The 22035-nt window shown below is 47.5% G+C and overlaps 1 protein-coding gene across 3 annotated transcripts in view; it reads left to right on the plus strand.

The window, feature by feature from the left end:
- ADD2 (adducin 2 (beta)) overlaps positions 1 to 22035 on the plus strand; it is a 102000-nt gene that overhangs the window by 50253 nt on the left and 29712 nt on the right. For 2 of the 3 annotated variants that reach the window (XM_012646431.1, XM_012646432.1), the window contains exons 2-6: positions 4358 to 4471; positions 10450 to 10666; positions 12564 to 12702; positions 19114 to 19265; positions 19716 to 19796. In XM_012646431.1, coding sequence (XP_012501885.1) covers positions 10484 to 10666; positions 12564 to 12702; positions 19114 to 19265; positions 19716 to 19796 — 555 coding nt within the window. In that variant the 5' untranslated portion in view covers positions 4358 to 4471; positions 10450 to 10483. The remainder of the gene's footprint in view (positions 1 to 4357; positions 4472 to 10449; positions 10667 to 12563; positions 12703 to 19113; positions 19266 to 19715; positions 19797 to 22035) is intronic. The other variant, XM_012646430.1, reaches the window with a different exon arrangement.

Raw genomic sequence — 22035 nt, forward strand, 5'->3', positions numbered from 1 at the left:
CTGAAGTGGCAGGTGACAGCACCTATCTCGTCTTTGGGCATGTGGAGCTTAAGCAGATTTAACAAAAAGTCAGACACCTTGGGTATCTGTTACTCCCCTTATAGACCTTTCATTCCTTTTACAGCCAGAAGGGATGACCCAAGAAATGCGATTTCATACTCCAGTGGTTACATGTACTTTGTCTTCAGTGGGACAGGGAAGAAAATGCTCCGTGACACGGAGCATGTTTTGTGATTTGCAGGCCCCAGCTGCCCTCCTACCTGGGTGAATCCCGAGCAGGGTCTCTGCTGAGGAGGGGTCAGGGGTGTGAGGATGTGAACTAGAGGTGCTAAAAGGGAGCTCCGGTGTCCCTTGAGCAGACTGGAGGATCCCAGGCGAGGGCAGGGCAGGGGGTGCTCGAGAGAGGTGAGGGACAGAGAAGGAGGCGAGGCTGGACTTTGGCGAGCCGGGGGTGTGCGGTTGCCGTGCGTTGTGTGGTGTGTAATATTACCTTCTTCTCTGTCTCTCCATCATCAAGGTTGGATTTGGTAATGTGAGAGTTGCAGTCAGTTGCTGGGATTCGGCTCCAAAACAGGCATGAAGGGTAGGAGGAGGGGCCCGCCATTGGGTTATATACCAAAGCTCACTTAGTTTAAGAGGAGGTGACTTAGGCGCTAGGGCCCCTGCCACACACTGTTCCACTGACACCCAGAACCTCACCCTGACATGGGCAGGGTCAGGTAATGTCTCCCCGCACCGGGCTGCGAGCTCTCCTGGGGCCTCACTCGCCTCTGGGATGCCTGGGCTGGACGGTGCTGCTTTGTTGGGCTGTCCTAACTCCTCCCAACTCACCACTAGTTGTATTTTAGTTCAACTAACATTTATTCAGCACCTACCTGGCATCAGGCTCTTTGCCTGCTAGGAGCTCACAGCAACAGGTTGTTGCTGTCAGGTTGCAAGTGGAATGGAAGAGGTGAGTAAAGTGACGTGAGAGCCCGAGGAGGCGGGTGTGGGGGCAGGCTCCCGGAGGAGAGGACACCTGAGGTGAAGAGGAAAGGGTGTTCCTGGAAGATGCCGACACACCAGCACTCCTGAGGAATCTGCCTTGTGCCTCTGGGGCCTGTGAATAGCCCCTGGAGGATGGGGCGGGCACTGGGAGGTCCAGGGGGCTGTGGGTGTCAGCTAAGAGTCTGGAGGGGTGGCCTACAGGGTGGCCATCCTCAAGAAGAGGCTGGGCAGAGAGAGAAAGGCACAGCCCCTGGCTGGGGGCTGCTGGGCTTGAATTTTTAACATGGAACATCATTTTGTTTGACGAAGTAAATTCAGATTTAAACATCTTTTTTTACTGATGCATAATAGAAGTACATAGTTTCGGGGTACATGTGATTATTTAATACTTTCACATAATTTGCAAAGATCCAATTAGTATACTTGGGATATCCATCACCTTAAATATTTGTCTTTTCTTTATGCTAGAACTATTTGAATTCTTCTCTTCTAGATATTTTGAAATTTACAATAGATTATTGTAAACCATAGTCACCCCACTGATCTATCAAACACTAGGTCTTATTTCTTCTCTCAAACTGTATATATTTGTACCCATTAAGCAACTTCTCTTCATTCTCTTCCCCCCCTTCTTAGAGGTTTAAAATTTTATATTTGGAAAATGTGAAAAGAATACTTGCCATTTTTGTAATAGAGTCTAAATTTGACTAAGTTTTGTCTGGAAGAGCAGAAATTAAAAAAAAAGGTTAAGGAACACTGCCCCTGGTGACAGGGATGGGTTTTTAGCAGGGCAGTGACACACATCGGCCAGATTTGCATTTTTAGAACAGCGACTCTGGTGACTGATCGGTTGGTGGGCATAAGAGAGGAAGGGTCGGGGGCCAGAGACCATTAAAGGATGGAGAGACGGAAGCATGATTCAAGGCGTGGTGCTCCAGGTGGGGAAATATTTAGGACATAAAAGTGGAGACCTTGGTGATGGATTAGATGGGCAGGACAAGAAGAGGGAGTCAAGGCTGCTTCTCTGGGCCATGGTAGGGTGACTGGTTCGTGGGAAGCAGGGAGGAGGGGCTGGCTGGGGAGAGGGAGGCTGTGGCGCAGGGTGAGCGGGAGTGATGGTCCGTTTACAGATTGATTTCAAGGTGGCTGCAGGACACATGGTGGACAAAGACCCCTGAGTGTTTTTAATGTCTGGGTTCACAGTTGGGTGGGTGGCCAAGAAGGACTAAAATACACTGTCCTAACTCTTCCTGCCTCAGAGCCCAGCCTGACTGCACACTGAGAGCTGGGGGCAGGTGGCCCTGAGGGTCGTGCCTCCGGTGCTTTCTGAAGCAACCAGGGGGTATCAGGCACCTGCTCTCACTACGTGGGGCACCATGGCTTACCCTGCTCCTTGCTTCTCAGCTCTGCCTGAGGGCTGAGGATGGCTGGAAGCTGGGGCGAGCTGGGCTCTCAAGGCATGTGCTGGGAAGCCGAAGGCTGAATGGAGGGTGATGCTTGATACCACAGCTCGTGCAGGCTCAGAAGGCTCTGTAGGGTCGGGGCCACTCCAAGCCCCCCAGGGCAGCAGCCCTGCCCCAGGTGCTGGGGCCCCTCTCAAGTGGCCCTGGCATCAGGCCTCTTTCTCTTCCGTTTCCCTCATTACAACTTGTTGATCTGGTGCCGCTCCTGCCCTGCTCAGCTGGCTCCTGCAATCAGAGATTTGACAGTTTCATTGCCACAGGATAATGGTTTACAGATAACACACTTGCCTCCAATACCTCTCAGGGCTATTTTCATTTTAATTAGTGGGTAACACCATAACCCAAGGAATGGAGCTCTAATTGTGGAATTTCACACCAATGGAGATTGCAATGGGAATTATTTTGTTCAGTCTATGCTTTTCTGGGGAATAGATGTCTGCTTTCTTGCATGAATGCCACAAGCCACTTCTCGGGGCAAAGGATTAATTGTATTAATTAACACAAAAATAGCTCAGACTCTGAAAATTCAAATCTTAGCAGGTTATGGCCACGGGGCAGCCTCAGACCTTCATGGCAGGGGCTTCTGGGGAAGGGGAGGAAGTTTGAGGTGAAAAAACTTACCTAGCTCCAGGATGAGTCCTTCAGGAGGGTAGTGGAGGTATGTCTGCAAACCCCTCCCTGGGGTCAGCCCTGGGAGGGAGGGCATTGGACAGAGGCAGCATCAAGCCGTGGCTGTGATCCTATTCTTGCTGAAATTAAAACCTCTGGAAGGAGGACCCAGCTGGCACTGGACTACAGAGCGCAGAGCCCAGCTCTTGCAAGCAACTTCCAAGTCCCTAACTAGAAGGGTGAACATCAGGACTGGGCCGGGGACCATCCAGACACTGAAGTGCTGAGCCCTGGGCCCCCCAGCTGGGTTGAGGAAGAGGCTGTACCTCAGGGGGTGTGCAGACGTCCTGGACTCCCACAGGCACATTGCACCGGGCCAGATGAATTCCCCTTGCCCCGCATTGGTGGGACGAGTCCTCCCGAATGGCTCCACTCTGGACAGCACTGGGTGAGGAGTGGAGCTGAGCTGACCAGTGAGCCCAGGGCCATGGGCAGGTGGCAGGCTGGGGGCCGGGGGTGGTCAGAGATGCTGCCAGCCCTGGATGAGGCAGCCCCCAGCAGCTCTGGGTCTGAACGACAGGGTGTCCAAGGGAAAATAGAAAACTAGTCTTTTCGTTGTTGTTGTTAACATTTTGGTAAGTAACCCTTTGAAGACCGTGATCTCCAGGATTTTTGGAGTAGTGACTTGCCCTCGTTGGTAAGGTATTAACAAGTTTACATTCCTCCTTCAGTAGTTCTGCATGAGCTGTTATCCAGGCATTGGCTGGGGGCCTTTCTCCTTGAACTCTAGCTGAAATTGTCTTGAACCAACCAATTTGTGGCCTGTGCAAATCTAAAACTCTCCCACTTTCCTGGGGTGTGATATTCTTCAGGCTGCTTCTGCCTCTTGGGCTGCATCCAAAATTCACTTACATCTGCATCTGTGAGTTTAGCAGCTGTTAGTGAAGTGTTTTGGGGTCTCAGGAAGGGAGACCTTTGCAGCAACTTGTGATCCCCTCTGGGCTCACACAGGAGTTCTACATTCTAGTCTCTCCATGGTGCAGAGCAGCCTGCTTGCTCTGAGGCCTTGCCAGCCAGCACTCAGCAAAGGAGTTTTCCAATTCCTCTCTTTAAAAGGATCCCAACTGTAAAGATAACAAAGCTTTCTTTACCTTTTTAAAGATATAATTTGCTTTTAACATAAACATTCATTTCAAGTTCATTTTAAAGAATTGCCCAGCAGTCCTTCACATAGATCGGGTTAAGAGTCATGGTGGTACAGACAAGGCCCTGATGTTTGTCGTGTTTGTGTTTTCCAGTTTCCACCCGGATGTGTGAGGCCGTGTAGATGTGGCCGGCACCCTGAGAGTGGAGCAGCGGGTGTAGACCGAGCACTGACAGGGAGCCCCGGACAGGGCTGGGCCAGCCTCCTGGTGAGTAGGCAGCAGTTTTTCGTGGAGATGGGGAGTGATGCACACTTTTTGGTTGGATCCATCACATGAGGTTGAGCTTCCAGACGCTCAGGTCATTGCCATGAACTCCCTCTATCCTGCTGACTCAGGAGCTACCTGGAATCTGCAGGACCTTAGTCCACTCCCCTCCCCTCCCCTACAGCATCCTGTGGTCACTGTGACTCCCAGCAGAGAGAAGTCACCACATGACAAGGCAGCCTGTTCCATCTTCCGTCACTGAGCAGCTGGAAAAGTCTCCCTCATGCCCTCAGCTACAATCTGCCTGTCTGTAACCACCACCTGGTTTCCTACTTGTGGCCGCTGAGGTTCCGGGGAATCGGCCTAATCCTTCTTGCACACAGCAGCGCAGCAGATGTTCAGGGTCTGTGATGGAGTGGAGAAGTGCAGGGTCTGGGGCCAGAGACAGATCTGGCTGAATCCTGACTCCACTGTTATCTGGGTGACCTTGGGCAAGTTAATTAACCTTTCTGTGATTCAGTTTCTTTCTCTGTAAAACTGGGACAATAATAGCTCCCTCATAGAGTGGTCCCAGGAATGAAAATAAATCACGAGTAAAAGTTGCCTGGTGATGTTACATCACCAATTCTCTGTCACCCACTGGCTATCGTACAATTCAATTCAATTCTGACATGAACTATCTGAGTTAAAGGGCACACAAGTTACCTACCACAAGTGAAAGAACAAGGTCACCAACAGACTGCCCACCCTTCAGACGCCAGCCACAGGTGGGATCCACAGGCCATCCACACTTCTGACTGACCTGACTATAAATTTTGGGGTTCCCATGACCCCTCTTCTGGCTCAGTAATTCATTAGAATGATTAAAAAAACTCACTGAAAGTGCTGTACTTGTTATTGTAGTTTTATTATGAAGGATCCAACTGAGGAGCACCCACAGGGAGGACATGCCAAGCTCAGGGCCTGGGGTGGGGTACACAGAGCTTTCACGCCCTCTCCCAGCGCATCAGTATGTTCACCAGCCAGGAAGCTCACCCAAGCCTCCATGTCTACAGTTTGTTTTTTTTCCCATCAAGGGGCTTCATTACAGAAGACATTTGCCACTTGATTGAACTCAATCTGCAGCCCCTCTGCCCTCCATGGAGGCTGGGGGTAGAGCTCGAACTACAACCTTCTGGCCATGTGCTGGGTCTTTCTGGGGTGTCTAGGCCCTCCCCTGAAACTATCTAAGGGCCCACCAACAGTCACCTTATTAGCATAAACTCAGGTTTGATTGAAAGGGGCTCATTATGAATAACAAAAGACATTCCTACTGTCTTTTGGACATTTTAGAAATTCCGAAGGTTTTTGAAGCTTTGTGCCAGGAACCAGGTACAAAAACCATATATATATATACAAATTTTTTATATCATGCCTGACCCAGCTAACTCTGGTCTCTGATCTTCAGTATCCTACTTAGCCTCTTTTTTGTGATCTCTGGGTTGACATGTTTCCATTATCTGGTTGAAAAACTAGGCATTCTCAGTCTTTTTCTGGATGTTCTTCTTTTTGTCAATATAGCTCAAGACTGCAATCGTTTTTGTACTAAAACACACAATTACAGATATTTAGTGTGTACCTGTTTATAATTGAATCACAAGTCTCTCATTACTTGAATCCCTGATGCTAAGATGATTCTAGCCCCTAAATGACACATAATAAGAGTAGTTAATGGCACTTGCTACTTACTAGGCCCTGTTTTAAGTAGGTCACATACATTAACTTTGCTAACCCTCACAACCACCTTTCAAGGAAGTTAAATGGTTATAATTCCCAGTTTATATATAGGGAAACTGAGACACAGAGCAGTGAAGTCATGAGCCCAAGGTCACAGAGCTAATAAGTGGCATAGCCAGACATTTGAACCCAGTTAGTCCTGTTCCAGAGTCTGTGATTTTTGCCACTAAGACTTGCTGCACATAACTTTGATCATCTTCACATTTTGGGAGGAGAAGAAAGGAGCACAAAAATACACTTCTGATTCATAAAGCCGAAGGGTTTGCCCAGGCCCTGTTGTCATGGGGATGGAGTCAGGACTTCCATATCCTATTCCACCCCTATTGGAACACCTCTGGAGCAACCCTCTGGGGCTAGGCTCCAAAGAGGGAAGGCAGATGCATGGGCATGGTGGTGTGGGCTCCTGTCCCGCAGGCCCGGGGCTTCTTGGTTCCTCCTGCTTCAGGGAGGGGAGAGCTGCTTCACAGACCCGTTCCTGGGAAATGTGGCTACTCTGTGGGAAGGGGAGAGGATCAGCCTTTTCCTGCCTGGATGGAAAGGATTTACACTAGGAAGGCTCAGGACCAGGCTGTGCTGGCCAAAACCATCTCATTCCCAGAGAAGCTGGGAGTTTGGGTGGTTCTGGAGCTTGTGAGGCCTGGAGCACTAGGGAACACAGGGAGCTCACGTCCCCATGCTCACAGCCAGCATACTCACTGGGGGGTGGTGGTTGCTTGTTGCTATTTTAAAAATAACATCAAAGATTCAGGGCTTGAAAGTGCCAAACAGAATTAATTTGCCATGATGAGTCACTAAACAGAGAAGGGCTGGTGTTCAGTGGGGTGATGTCTCTGGAAGAATTGTGGTCCGCAGTGCTGCCTGCCTGGGAGAATCTGGGTGGGGACTGCATGTCTGTGTGGCTCCAACGCAGTCAGTGTTTGGCCTTGCCATTCCTTCTTACCTGCAAGGCCCAGAATGAGGCTGGGTGGGAGCATGATGGAGGTGAAGTATTCTTAACTAACCCGTGCACCTGGGATTGACTTGAACCCAAAGGCCAGTATCAATTGCTCCTATGTGTTCTTTGCAGTTGTTTCTTTTTTGGCATCTGGGTCGAGGGAGAGCCCCTGGGGGAAAGCAGGAAGGTCTCTTGCTCCAGGAAACTCAGCTCCTCTATCCTTCTGCCTTTACTGTATGAATTTGTCTGTCTCCGTCTCAGATAAGTTGTACAGTATCAGAGCTGGAAGGGACCCCAGAGGTCATTCTGTTCCCTCCCTCATGTAGAGATGGACAAAGTGAGCCCCAGAGAGAGGAAATGACTTGCCCAAGCCCACTCGGCTGGCAAGTGACAGATAGGGGCAAGACTGCAGGTCTCTTACTTCTAGTTCAGAGCAGATTCCACCAGAAACGTCCCCGACAGACTCAATCACTCTTTCTCCATTTAGATGAAGGAAATGGGTCTGGATTTAAATGTTACTAAGTACAACCACAACCATTCTAGCAACCTGCCAAATCTGTTTCCAAATCTTTCTTTAGAGAATTTTTGTTTTGGCTGCCACTCCCAGAAGACTCTTCCCCCACCGCCACCCCTATCACCATCCCCTGTTGCCAGATAGCTCATCAGCACACCTGGTATGGGCGGTGCTGGTTGGGGAGATGTGGTAAGGTCTTTCATAAGAAGATACTAATTAGTGGAAGAATTACGGTCAGAGGTCATGGTTTGGCAGCTTTGCAGAAGCGGGTCGTGGTGGCATTTGGAGCACTCCTGCTGACTGTTAAAAACTTTAGACAAATTAAATTTAACAGAGTTTAATTGAGCAAAGAATGATTAGCAAATTGGGCATCCCCCCAGAACCAGAATAGTTTCAGATGATTCTGGGTTGCCACATGGTTGAATAACATTTATGGACAGAAAAAGGAATATGACTTACAGAAAACAGAAGTGAGGTACAGAAACAGCTGGATTGGTTAGGGCCCGGTTTTCGCCTTACATGAACAAGGGCCACCTGTGATTGGCCGAAACTTGGCTGCTGTGATTGGCTGAAACTTGGTTACTTTTTACAAGAATCAGTTTACACATCAAGTTGGGTTACAGCTCACTACATACGTAGAATCCTTTATGCTGCACTTAAAATATGTAAGGAGACAGCTTTAGGGGCTAAACTTCATTTAACATGTCCCAGGCCAAGTGTACAGTGAGTGGGAGGAGGGGCCTGGACAGCTATGGGAAGTGGCATGTGGCATAAGTGTGGGACTAGTGAAGCTTTGGGTCATATTTGTCAGGCTTGTTAAAAGTGGCCAACACCTGGAATGGACTCCTTCCCTTATGTGTTACAACCATTCACATCTAGCCCCTGACATTTCAACCCTGCCTGCTCATTAGAGTCACCCAGGGAGCTTTTGAAAATCCTGATATCCAGGTCACACCCAGACTAATTTTATTAGAATCTCTGCCATCAGTGGTTTTTAAAGTTCCCCAGGTGATTCTAATGTGCACCCAAGGTTGGGAACCACTGCTGTAGGCCAGTGTTCAAGGCCATCAGCCTACCCTTGAGAGACTCTGTCCAAGTGTTTTCCGTTGAACTTACAGTTCACCTTTCCCTAAAAGGAAGAATGCAAACAACAACAGCAAGTCATCTGGGTATTCTAGGCTGACAGGCAGGACTCCCACTGTCCTCTCCAGGCTTATCTATCTCATCATCCTCCACCCACCCCACCCAGAGAGACTGTCCAGGCAGAGGGTAGAGTTCTGACAGAAGATGGAAAGAGGTCACAGGCAGCTCAAGGACAACAAGAATATGGTCTCATGGCCATCAGCAAGGCCTCCTTTGTAATGAGCTGCTGGTGGAATGGAGGTGAAGTCTGGGCAAAAAGGGGTGCTGGAGCGAGGCTGGCGGGAGCCAGGACTGGGCAGCTGAGGGCGCAGGGCAGGTCAGGACCTGGGAGGCAGGAGGGCTCTCCCAAAGAGCAAGAGAGAGAGCACTCCACCTTCTTGTGGAATGGGAACCTGGAGGTAAACAAGGGAGTGGCAGGTTATGGATGAGAACCCAGGTGTCTTGATCTCATTTACTGCCCTTTTATTTGTATCTGTACACATAGGTCCAAAAACTATTGTTCAAAGTACCTGCTTTCTTTCGCTGAGAAGGGAATCAGCAGCAAGAAGGCTAAAGCCCTATTACGTTTCCCTGGATGTTGAAGGGGCACAACACAGACCTAAGGGCCTAGCAGTGCTGACACATGAAGGGGCGCTGGTTTGGCCAAACCCCCACAGCTGGGAGGTGAAGGCTGGAACTGCAGCCTTATTCTTCAGGAAGGCTCCAATATAGCAATAGAAGACATTCCTTCGTTTATCATTCATGCTTTTTAAAAAGCATGCTTGAGTAGAAAAAATATGTGGCTTTTCTCCAGTTTGATTCTCCAAAGGCTGCCCTGGTCCACGCCCCAGGGATCAGGTCCTAGACGAAGTATACGGGACTCTGGCAGTCTGGCAACACGGCACCCTGCAAACAGTATTTAGTCTTTGTTTATCAGTATGTTTCTAGGGGGGGTTAGGAGAAAATAATTTTCCATTCATAAAAGTCGCACACTTCTTCTTAAATTTGGAATAAGAATCTGATTCGTCATTAGGACGTGATTTACAATAACAGATTAACCAGTAATTCCTTTCTAGGGGCCAAAGTCCAGGTTGTAAAGAAAGGCATGGAAGGAAGTGTTTCCCACATTTTAGGAGTTCCTGTTCCCTTTTAGTAGTAGTTTTAGTAGATCCTGTTTAGTAGTAGTGTTCTTTTGTGAATTTCCCACCAAAATTTTTGAGGAGGCTTATTAGAGAGTTTACATTTTAGATGAAGTTCTAATTACCGGTAACCAGCTTTCCACGATGTCGGTATGCATCACAGAAATGCTCAAAAAGGTCTGCGGGCCGTGTTTCCACTGGGGGAACCATCCACTCCAGGCCGAGTGTGACGGGTTAAAGGCTGGCGGGTTAGTTGGAGAGAGGTGCTGCACACCCGAGCAGGTCCCATGTTTTGACTTAGTTCATCGTCGCACCCTATAGATTGCCACCCTATAGACTGCCGGCGTCCTGCCCTCCTTGGGCGGCTCAGCTCAGCTTCCACCCTCTGAGAATAGCCGCATCCCATTGCGGATCCAACCGAACCCAACCCTCTGCTCCAGGAAGCGCGTATCCCAACGGGGAGCACCAACCTGCCCTCGCACCCCATTCTCTGTAGGGTTCCAGGAGCGGATTGCAAACCTACCAGGAAAATGAGTGACGAGGCGGTCCCCGAGGCTGCCTCCCCGCCGCCCCCGCAGGGGCAGCATTACTTTGACCGCTTCTCTGAGGACGATCCCGAGTACATGCGCCTCCGCAACCGCGCCGCGGACCTGCGGCAGGACTTCAACCTGATGGAGCAGAAGAAGCGCGTCACCATGATCCTGCAGAGCCCGGTGAGTGGTCGGCCCCGCCCGGACGGGGAGGGCAGGCGCGGCGCGGACTCTTCCGGGCCAGCCTGAAAGATGAACTTCTCTTCCCCTTGCTCGGGGTCGGTAGCACTTTAAGCCCGCTGGGCCAGACGGGCCTGGCCGCCTGCGTGTTGGCGTCTTCCCTGGGTCACCGTGGGTGGCAGAACCTGGTGTGTGAGCAGGCAGTTTGGCTCGGTGGTGGGGAAGGCGGGACTGAGAGACAGGAGCCCCCATCAGTTTCCTGTGCCCTTCCTGGGCCTCAGGTTCCAGCCTTCACCTCCCCCCTCCCCGAAAGCTCTAATGATGAGGAGAAAGACTTGTAAGCTGGTCGCCAGCAGGGAGCGCCACGTGGGAGGCTTGGGGCTCCCTTTGCGGAACACCACAAAGGGAGAACGACCTGTGCAAGCAGATAAGGCCTGGGGTGAGAGTGAGGGGCCTGGAAGCCCCAGGAGGTGGGGAGAGTGGCCAGCTAGTTGGAGAGAGGTGCTGCACACCTGAGCAGGTCCCATGTTTTGACTTAGTTCGTCGTCACACCCTATAGATTGGGTATAAAAGCAAAACTGAATGAAGAAGTGTTCCACCCATACAGGGTATGGGACAGGGTTGGGGGAGGGAGGCAAAGGCAGGATCACCCGCGATCTCTCCAGACGGGAGGTCATTTGGTCCCTGCTTGGCATGGCCACAGAGCTCATCCTTGAGGCATGTTGTGCCTTGAGAAGGCCAGAGCATGGGCCTAGAGGACCACTGAAGGAGGGGGATGCAGGCCCTTGGGTGGGGTCAGGGAGAGCAGTGTGGAGGGAGGCAAGGGGTGTGTGAGAGCATAGAGCTTGGGGGTCCTCAGGAAGCAGTGCGTGATCCTAAAGGTTAGGAAGCCCGGGGACGGAGCTGGCATCTCCAGCTACTTGTCAGGATGGGCTCAGGAGGGTGGCCCCAGCTCTGCCTCAACACCTCCTGCCCCCGGGGAGCCAGGGCCTGTGGGTGGGCTGTGGGCGACCCTGGCTGAGAGCACATGGAGCAAGGCCGAGGGGATGGGCCTGAGGTCTTGGCAGCCTTGTGCTGGGGGGCCTGGGGGAATATGGCAGGTGCTAAAAGCACTGGGGTGAGGAGCCCTGGAAAAGCCCCAGAGTGTGACTAGGATGGGCAGCAGGCGGGTAGGGAAGGGCAGAGTTAGACAGCACCAGCCCAGGTTTTGGGGTGTCAGGCAGGGATTGGAGGAGGTCCTGCTTCCTTCTGTCCTTTTATAGGTTGGCTAACACTTAAGCAGCTTCCTGTTCCCTTCTGAGTGTTTCCCACTGCTGTCTGGGGGTCAGGATGCCTTGCTTTTGGTCTCGTGGTCTGAAAAGCCAGGCTTAGAGTCGGACATCAGAAGTGGAAGTGACCTCAGAGGTCATCAAATCCTTTTGCCCTTCCTCCTCCCTTTCATTAAGCACATGAGGAAACTGAGGCCCAGAAGAACCATAGGCATGGCTAATGGAAAGGGAAAGTGGAACCCTTCTTCATTCAGTTCTGCTTTAAAAAATGTCCTTAATTACTCAAGTGAAGTCCTGCCCTGTCTGATGGGGCAGGAGGAGGCTTGGCCATCTCGTAGACACAGGAAGGACCTGGAATCTGGATTACTGCCATAGGGCAGGGGAACACGGGATCCATTCCCAGCGTCTCCTTGTTGCTTCCCACACAGCAATCTGGGGAGGCTCCCGAGGCCCCGGGGGGAATTGCCAGTGTTTCCTGGGGCCAGGAGTCCTGAGCCTGGCCCTGGCCCAGCTGATCCTGGGCAAGGAGTGGGCACTTGGAAGAGCTCCTCATTCAGCAGCTGGCCTGAGGGGCCCCCCTGTCTCCCTCGAGAGAGGCTGTGGGGGGACCAGCACCTCGGGGCCTGCTTCAGTCTTTCAGGGAGGAGCTGGAAGGCCTCATCCAGGAGCAGATGAAGAAGGGGAACAACTCCTCCAACATCTGGGCCCTGCGGCAGATTGCGGACTTCATGGCCAGCACCTCTCACGCAGTCTTCCCGACATCTTCCATGAGTACGTGGTGTCTGGGGAGCTGCCAGGAGCAGAGGTGGAGGGTGTGGTGGGGAAGAGGGGAGGGAGCACGAGAAGCGGCTGGTTGCCAGGCTACAGAGCAGTGTCGCAGTTGCATCTTCGGGCCTTGGGGAGCTCAGCAGCAGCCAGAGGGTACCTGGCTCTGCGAATTAGAGATCATAGAAGAATTATTCCTGATGCCAGGAATGGGAGGAGCGGAGGTGACTTCAGGGGATAGGAGGAAGTCACTGAAGCTGTTGTCCCCATGCCCCATGAGACAGGCCAACCTGACTCCATAGATGAGGGCTGAGAGGAGCCAGGGCTGTGCATGAACCACCTTCCTGGGCTATGAAACTCTGCCCACAACCTTTAAAATGGCAAATTAAATCCTTTCTCCATCCTGGAGAAAGAAAGATGAATCCAATTTATGTTCCCTACAGCACTGCAAGAGAGTGCTCATTTCCTCTACCCTGATCCATCGTACGTATTATCATTTGTTTCATCCTCCTGATTTGATAGGCAATAAATACTTTATTTGTGTTTTAATAAGTCTTTATCTGATTACTAATAAGGTTAGATATATTATGTATTTTCATATACATATTGGGCATGATTTTCTTTTTGTAGTAAGTTGCCTGTTTACATGCTTTGCCTATTTTCCTACTAGTGTATTCTTATAGATTTTCCAATCTTTATAAAGTAAGGCTATTTCCTTATTATCTGTCCAATATATTGCAATTTTTCCAGTTTCTCCTTTGCCTTTTTAATTTGCTTCATGATGTTTTTGTCTCGTAGAATTCTTTAATTTCCAGGAAGTTGAATCCATTGTAATTTTCCTTTGTGCGTCAATCTTTCTCAACTGTTTGTACAAGTTTATTCCTTAAAATAACTTTAGAATTATTTTGCCAAGTTCCCCATCTACTTTAAAAAATTACTTTTGGGATTTTGATTGAGATTACATGAAATGAATAAATTGATTTGGTGATGAATTTATAAATTTATAATTTTATGTTACAGTGTCAGCTCCATAGGAGAGATATATGTTTGGTTCACTGCTATATCCTAGAATAGTGTCCTGGATTTAGAACAGTATCTGGCACAGGGGAGGTGCTTAAAAATATGTACGTGAGTGCTCCGGACATGGTGGTTCACACCGGGAATCCCAGCACTTTGGGATGCCGAAGCTGGAGGGTTGCTTGAGGCCAGGAGTTTGAGAACAGCCTGGGCAACATAGCAAGACCCCATCTCTACAAAAAATTTAAAAAAAATTAGCTGGGCGTGGTGGCCTGTGCCTGTAGTACTAGCTACTCCACAGGCTGAGGTGGGAGGATTGCTTGTGCCCAGAGGTTTGAGGTTACATTGAGCTATGATCATGCCACTTCACTCCAGCCTGGGTGACAGAGTGAGACTCTGTCTCAAAAAAAAAGGAAAAAAATTTGCATGAATGAATTTTAAATCTTTTCAGAAATCAGGTATGTCTTCTATTCATTCAATTTTGTTTCTGGTTATATCTCTCATTTAAGGGAAATTGTTGGATATATATATTTACACTAGCCCCTTATTAAACTCTTATTTAAATTCTAATATCTTCTCAGTTAATTCTCTTGGGTTTTATATATAGCAAAGTCACATAATCTGCAAATAATGGTCATTTTGCTTCCTTTATTCCAACATTTATCCTTTGGTTTATTTTTACAGTTTTCTCATTGCATCTGTTAGAACTTTCAGAACAATGTTTAATAATAGATTAGAGAATAATCATCCTTGTCTTGTTTCTGACTTTAATGGAAATTGTTTTACCATAGGATTTTGAGATGATTATTCTTTATCATGTTGAGGAAATATCTTTTTATTCTAGTTCACTATGAGTTTTTCTCAGAAATAGATGTTGACTTTTATAAAATGCATTCTGAGCATTTACTGATTTTTCTTTCCTTGAACAATTGATGTGATGAGTTATAGTAATAGATTTCTGAGTATTGAACTCTTTTTTTTCATTACTGAAACAAATCATTCCTGGTCTTGATGCATTCTTTTAAAAATACTCTTCTGGATTTGATTTGCTAGCATTTTATTAAGGATTTTTGCATTCATATTCACACATGAGATTGGTCAGCAGTTCACTTTTTGGGAAGTCTTCACCTTTTATTGGTATTAGGCTATAATCTCATAAAATGAATCAGGGTAATTCCATCCTTTTTTTTTTTTTTTTTTTTTTGAGACAGAGTCTCACTTTGCCTGGACTAGAGTGAATAACCCTCCCTGAGAACCAGCTGAAGAGAGTAGTTATACTCTTTTTTTTTTTTTTTTTTGCCCTGTTAGAGTTAAAGGAAGAGAGGAAGTATTTGTTCCTTGAAGATTAACTCTTCACTTACAAAGCCATCTAGATCTGGAACATTTTAGGTATTTTTGAAATTTTTTCCTCAGTTGCTCCTAGAGATTTTTTAAATTTATTTTGCTGCATCTTGAGTTAATTGTGGTCATGTATTTTGTATAAAATAATCCATTTTCATGGAGCTTTTCAAAATTATTAGCGTGATTTACAATATTATTTTGATCTTTTAAACTTTCTGCTGTGGATGAGATGACATCCTATTCTCATTCCTAGTGCTGGGTATTTCTACTTTCTCTATATTGACTGGTCCAGGTATTTGTTTATTCATAAGCCAATTCTTGTATTTGCTTATTGGTTCTGCAATTCTTACTGTTTCCTTATTTATTAATTTTGTTTTTATATTCATTAATTCTTTTCCATGACTTTTATTTGATTTATTTTGTCCTTTATACTTTTTCTGGAATAGAATAAATGAATTCATTTTCATATTTAATTCAATAATAAAGACATTTAAGGCTATTATTTTTTTTTCCCCTGATTATTGTTTGGGCTTAACCCCTGGATTTGACATATAGCATTTATTTTATTGTTCATTTCTAAATAGCTTGCAGTTGCTGTTTTGACTTTATTGTTATTCTAAGGCCGAGAATGTGTTTTCTCCTTTCCAAGTGGTGGAATGCATATTCTTTTAAAGATTGATTAGTAACATTGGATTTTATTGCATTATGTTTAGAAAATATGGATTATTTAATTTCTGTTTTGGAGATTTATTGAGATATTCTTTGTGACCTAATAATATTGTTTAAAAAATGATATATGGGTATAGACTATCTCTAGAGAATATTATTTAATCTATATTTTCATTTTTATTTGATTTTTTCATAAATGAGAGTTGTATTGTCTCCCATTTTATTTGATTTCTGTTCATTTCTCATCATATTTATGATAGTTTTTGCTTTATATATCTCAATGAAATATTATTCAAAGCATGAGCATTCTTTATAGCTATAGCTTCATTATGGAATATACCTTTAATCCATATAGAATGACCTACAAAATAGCTCCTTTGTCCAAGAGAATATTGCTTTCCCTAACTTCTACTTTGATAATAATATTCTGACCTTTGTTCATTTATTATTTTTGAGACAAGATCTTGCTCTGTTGCCCGGGATGGAGTGCATGGCACAATCATAGCTCACAGCAACCGCAGACTCTTGGGTTCAGGTGATCCTCTGGCCTCAGCTTCCCAAGCAGCTGGGACTATAGGCTTGCATCACCATGCCTGGCTAATTTTTTCATTTTTTGTGGAGTTGGGGGTCTCACTGTGTTGCCCAGGCTGGTCTTGAACTCCTGGCCTCAAGTGATCCTCCCACCTCAACCTCCCGAAGTGCTAGGATTATAGACATGAGCCACCATGCCTGGTTATTTTTTGTTTATATTTGTCTGATGTACTTTTGATCTTTTATTTTTACCTGTTTTGGGTCACGTTAGTGTTTTTTGTTTTTGTTTTTTATAGACCTCCTATAGCATTGTCTTCTAGCATTCTGTGGTAATAACAGAGAAATCTGAGACAGTCTTTTTGTTCCTTTGTAGGTAACCAAATTTTTTTTCTAAATGTTTGTGGATTTTTCTCCCCCTGTCCTTGTATTTTAGAAATGTTGCCAGGAAGCATATAACTGTAGGTTTTTGGTTTTTCCAAATGAACTTTTCCTGCCTTTTAGTGCAGTGAGTCCTTACAACTTGCATACACAGGTCTTTGTTTCAGTTCAGAAAATTTTTCTTCTATTATATCGATATTGATTATCTGCTGGCTCTCTGGTCTTTGTCTCCCATATCTGTCGTATTCTCTACCCTCATTTTCATGTCTTTGACCTTATACTCTTCCTTTGGAGAGAGGAATAGGGCTGACTAGCATTCCCATTGCCTCATCAATCAGCATCTGCCAGGAAGACAGATAGATGCCTGAAAATCTACTTAGTACACGTCTAGGTTATCTGAGTCAGAGGACGTGGAGAGGGGAGGTTTCAAGTGTCACGAGTTCAAGCCTAGATATATTATTTTCTGTCTAGCTCCATTTGCCTAGGAATTTGGGGCTTTTGGCATTAGTTTGCCCTTCAATCTTAGCTTTCAGGGGAGTTAGTGAGTTTTCATCCCTTTCTGTGTTTTCTTAGGCACTTTTGAGTCAATGGCTCAGTTAGATCAGATTTATAAATGTGGCATTCAGCCACTCTAATTTTCATGAGGCCAGTTAGAATAAGCATTTTTAACTTCTTTGTACGATTATTATTTTATTTTGCTTATTTTTAAATTGATACATAATAGTTGTACATATTTATGGGGTACACGTGACATTTTGATACATGCATACAATGTATAATCATCAAATCATGGTAATTGGGATATCCATCACCTCATTTCTTTATGTCGGGCACATTCCAAATCTCTTCTAACTATTTTGAAATACACTATAAGTTCTTGCTAACTATAGTTGCCCTACTATACTATTGAACACCAGAACTTATTTCTTCTATCTAACTGTATTTTTGTACTGATTAACCAACCTCTCTTCATCCCCCCTCTTAAGACTTAGAGCAGGGGATTGGGAACTGCTGTTGAGCCCTTGTGTTCTCCTTCCACCTCTCAGTCCTGTGGGTGGTGTCATCCGTGTAGCTGAAGCTCTGTAGGGTGGGGCAAGGGGACTCTCTTTGATATAGGACAAAGAGGTGTGATGGAGTAATTTCTTGTCTGGGGAGCCCATGGAGAGGAGGAAGGGACCTAGACTGGCTAATCTGAATTAGAAATCCTTGACTTTGGAGCTTCGTTATTGTTCTTGCCTGTCTAACTGGGCCTTTGGACTACCGCTGTCCCTGTTAACTAGGCTTACTGGACACATGCCCTGGCAGTAGGTGTATCACCTCTGGTGGGCACAGGCCCTTTGGGTGCATTTCCCTGACATGGGGTGATTCAAGGTGTGCTCTGCTTGCTGGATGTTGTCCCAACAGCACCCAGTCCTCCGTCACGTTTGTAGATCATCTCATCATTTCAACTAATGGCAAACCTGATACAGGACATACATCACATTGTGTAGCAGTGAGGTTTGCAGAGGTGGTGAAAGCTTACAAAGAACATTCGAATCCATTAAAGGTTTTAGTGGGGAGCTAGGAGAGGCAGCATCAGGCGGCTTCCAGCCAGACATCATTTTAAACCAGAATCCTTTCCTATTGATTCTTTTATTGGCTCCTAGATGCTGACTAATCCAAATGTCAGGGCTCAGATGCCCTGTTCTGCCTTCCTGAGGCATGTAGGCAGTGGTCATCACGTTAATCAAGTAGACTGAAATGTCAACTGCTAGGCCCTTTGGGTGCCCTGAGGACAAGACTATCAACCCCTTTAGGCCCATTTTCAAATCCCTTCCACATGTCCACAAAATTCCCAGAAAGAACTATCACATAAGAACACATCCCTGCATGTCCAGGGAGGAGTAGACATGGCCTGCACAAGGCCTCCAGCCCTTCAGCCAACTGCAGCCAGGCTGACTTCTGGGCATTTATGACTCATCAGAAGAAGTTAAGGAATTTACCTCTTGGCTGACTTGGATTTCTATTTGCCCTATTTCCAAATCACAGAAAAAGTTTCATTACATGATATAGTTAAAACAACATGATAATGGCAGGTCTAATGATTACCTAACTTCTCCATTAAGACCAGCTGATGAAGTAGACCTGTATTTCCACTCAGGAATTTACTCTTGCTTTTATGCAATGTCTGTCTTTAGGGTTTATGGTAAGCATGACATTCCAAGGTCCCTTCCTTCTGTAACCTTGAGTCTTGCCATGGTATGTGACCAAAATCAATACCAAGCTTACCCAAATGAGCAGAGGACTTTATTGGGCACAAATATCCATACTGTGGACTTTGCTCCCCTGGGTAAGGGTCAAAGATGTTTAATTCTCTGCCTGGGGAAGTCCCTTGTGTGGTTGTAGTGCCAGTGAGGATTTAGAGAGGCCTGGGGCAAGGAAGGGTTGGGCAGATGAGAGCCCTACCCTGAAAGCTGCACTGTCCCCTCCTCTTCTCTGCAGACTTCTCCCTGATGACGCCCATCAATGACCTCCACACAGCCGACTCCCTGACCCTAGCCAAGGGGGAGCGGCTCATGCGGTGCAAGATAAGCAGCGTCTACCGACTTCTGGACCTCTATGGCTGGGCCCAGCTGAGCGACACCTATGTCACGGTGAAGAAAGCACCTAGGACTGGGGTGGGGCACTGCATGTGGTCCCGAAAAATCCAGAGGAGGATGCCTGACACTCAGCATGGCCGTGACACTGCTCGTGGCCTTTGACCAAAATGCAGAGGCCTTTCAAGGTTTCTAATCACGGTGGTCACTGTCACTGAATAGACAACCTGCCCAGTGAGCACGTCTTTGGATGGGGACCAAGAACTCCTGGATCCCATGTCTAGGGCTACCCTTGACCATTGTGGGATTCCTTTTGTAGTTCCATTTCCCCAGCACCAAATAAAGGCCTCGTCCTCTTCATCTCTCATGGGTCGGGGGGAGAGAGAAGGGTTCACTGGAGGAAGACTTGGATACAGAAGATTCAGGGGAAGAAAGGATTCAAGCACAGTGTCCTTGGAAATATCCCCTCTCCCTCCTTGCCCCTGAGAGCATGTATCTTTTTTCCAGTTGAGAGTCAGCAAGGAGCAAGACCACTTCCTGATTAGCCCCAAGGGAGTGTCTTGCAGTGAAGTCACGGCATCCAGCCTGGTGAGTACAGCCCACTCCTTATTGAAATGACAGTGCCCCTCTGCTCCTACAGTGATAGCTCATCTCCAAATCGGCCACTGTCGTCCTGTGGAGCACATAATCTGGTGGGACGGAGAAGAAAGTGGAACAAACTGAGTGCCCAGAGCATGATGTGACCAAAAGACCAAATGGAAGGCGCAGGCAGCTAATGCAGTAGGAGGGAAGGCAGTGGAGATGGGCCTAGAGTCTCCCAACAGACTGATGGGGTAGCTAAGCCTAGGATTGGACCACTAAGGTTGGGAGTGGGGGGCCTCCTGGATAGGGGGATACATTAGAACAAGAACCAAAGCAACGTGAGATTCGTCTAGTGCTGGTGCCGTTAGAGGTGGCTTCTGGGTCCCTTTTCAGTGCAGCTCCTTTTAGATGAGGTAGGAAGACACTTCCAGATGTTGCCTTAGTTCAGGAAAGATTTCTGGGTGCGAGAAGGAAAGCAGTAGAAAGGACTGTTTTCTAGCCCAATCCTTCTCAGATGTGTGGGTGGTGGCTGCTCTGCTGTGCGCCCATGAGAGGTGGCTGTCACTTCAGGGGCCTTCGCCAAGCTTGAGACATGCTCATGTGTAGAGTTGAAGCTGCTCATTCAAAGTCCAGGCTGGAAAAGTCACAGAATATCTGGCAGGGCAGGACCTTGACGATGGCCAAGGCCACTTTATAGGCAGAAGAGGACACTGGTGCCTAGAGAGGGTGACTTGCACCCAAAGGTCACCCAAAGAGGTAATGGCTAAGTCTGAACTGGGACCAAAGAGACAGGACAACACTGGCTCTGTCTGGTCAGGGGAGAGAGATGAGGTAATCAGTGATTGAAACTCAGAGTGGGCCAGGCGCGGTGGCTTCCCCCTGTAATCCCAGCACTTTGGGATGGGATGCCGAGGTGGGAGGATTGCTTGAGGCCAGGAGTTTGGGACCAGCCTGGGCAACACAGCAAGACTTCATCTCTACAAAAAAATAGAAAAATCAGCTGGGCATGGTGGTGCGCACCTGTAGTTCCAGCTACTCGGGAGGCTGACCAGGAGGATCACTTGAGTCCATTCGAGGCTGCAGTGCACTGATTGCACTACTGTCCTGCAGCCTGGGCAAGAGAGCATGACCCTGTCTCAAAACCAAAAACAAATGAAACTCAGAGTGAAGAGTGTTCCGATAGAGCTGAAGGAAGCTTCAGGAACCTGGAAAAGGGGCACCTGGCCCCACTGGGAGCCACAGGAGATGGAGGGGTGAGGGAGGAGACAGTTAGTTGAAGCCATGGTGCAGGAGTGGGGTCCTCATGAGCCATGAGAATGAGCAGACTGAGATCATGGTAGCGGGGAGAGATTTGATGGAGGTGACTCATGTCCTCAGCAGGAGCACAGTGTGCACCAGGCCCATAGGCATGGAAGGTCCCTGTGCATCTGGGGGGACAGGCAAGTGGCCAAGTATGGCTCAGGTATTCAGTGTCTGGAGGTGGGTCTGGGAAGGGGATAGGGACCAGATGATAAGTGGCATGGAAGGCCTTATTGTGGCGTTTGGCTTTCTGCTGCTGGACACGCAGAGCCACTGATGTGTTGTAAGCAAGTGAATGATGCGTGCAGGTTTCTGTTGTAGAAATATCACTGTGACATCTGTGTGGAGGCCAACTGACATACAGACAACGAGTTGGGGCTCTTACAGTAAGGTGGGAAGGAAATTCTGGGCCTGCAAGCTTAGTGGGCCTGGTGATCAGTTGGGTTGGGAGCTGGGATTGAGTTTAAGGAACTGGTGGGATGTTCAGGGATGTCAATTAGCATTTGGTTATCCTAGCTTCAGAAGAACTGTAGGCCAGAGATACAGGTTGGAGAGTCATGGGCATGAGATGTTTATGGAATGTGTGTAGACCTGGGCTGCTGTGTATGGTTGTGTAGCTTCCACACTGCACAGGGGAGCCCGCCTGATGAGGAAGAGAGGAGAAGGGGGAATTCATCCTGTGCTCCACTTGCTCTGTCCTAGCACTGGGCTGCTTGTTTCAGTCTGCACAATAGCAACATCCCTATACCAAGCCCTGTGTCCCTGGGGCTGTCTGTCCTCAAGAAGGCACCTACTTTGTCGTTTGTACAAAGGCACCATATGGGATAGTAATTGTTTTGTTAAGCTGTGGAGGTTCTTGAGTGACAACAGATCATTCATCTAATGAGGAGATAAAAAAATACACGAGATCAGAGAGAGACCATCCAAGAGAGGCTGCACAGCGAGG

This window comes from Propithecus coquereli, unplaced genomic scaffold (genome assembly GCF_000956105.1).
Source record: "Propithecus coquereli isolate 6110/MARCELLA unplaced genomic scaffold, Pcoq_1.0 Scaffold243, whole genome shotgun sequence".
In the NCBI taxonomy this organism is placed as follows: domain Eukaryota; kingdom Metazoa; phylum Chordata; class Mammalia; order Primates; family Indriidae; genus Propithecus; species Propithecus coquereli.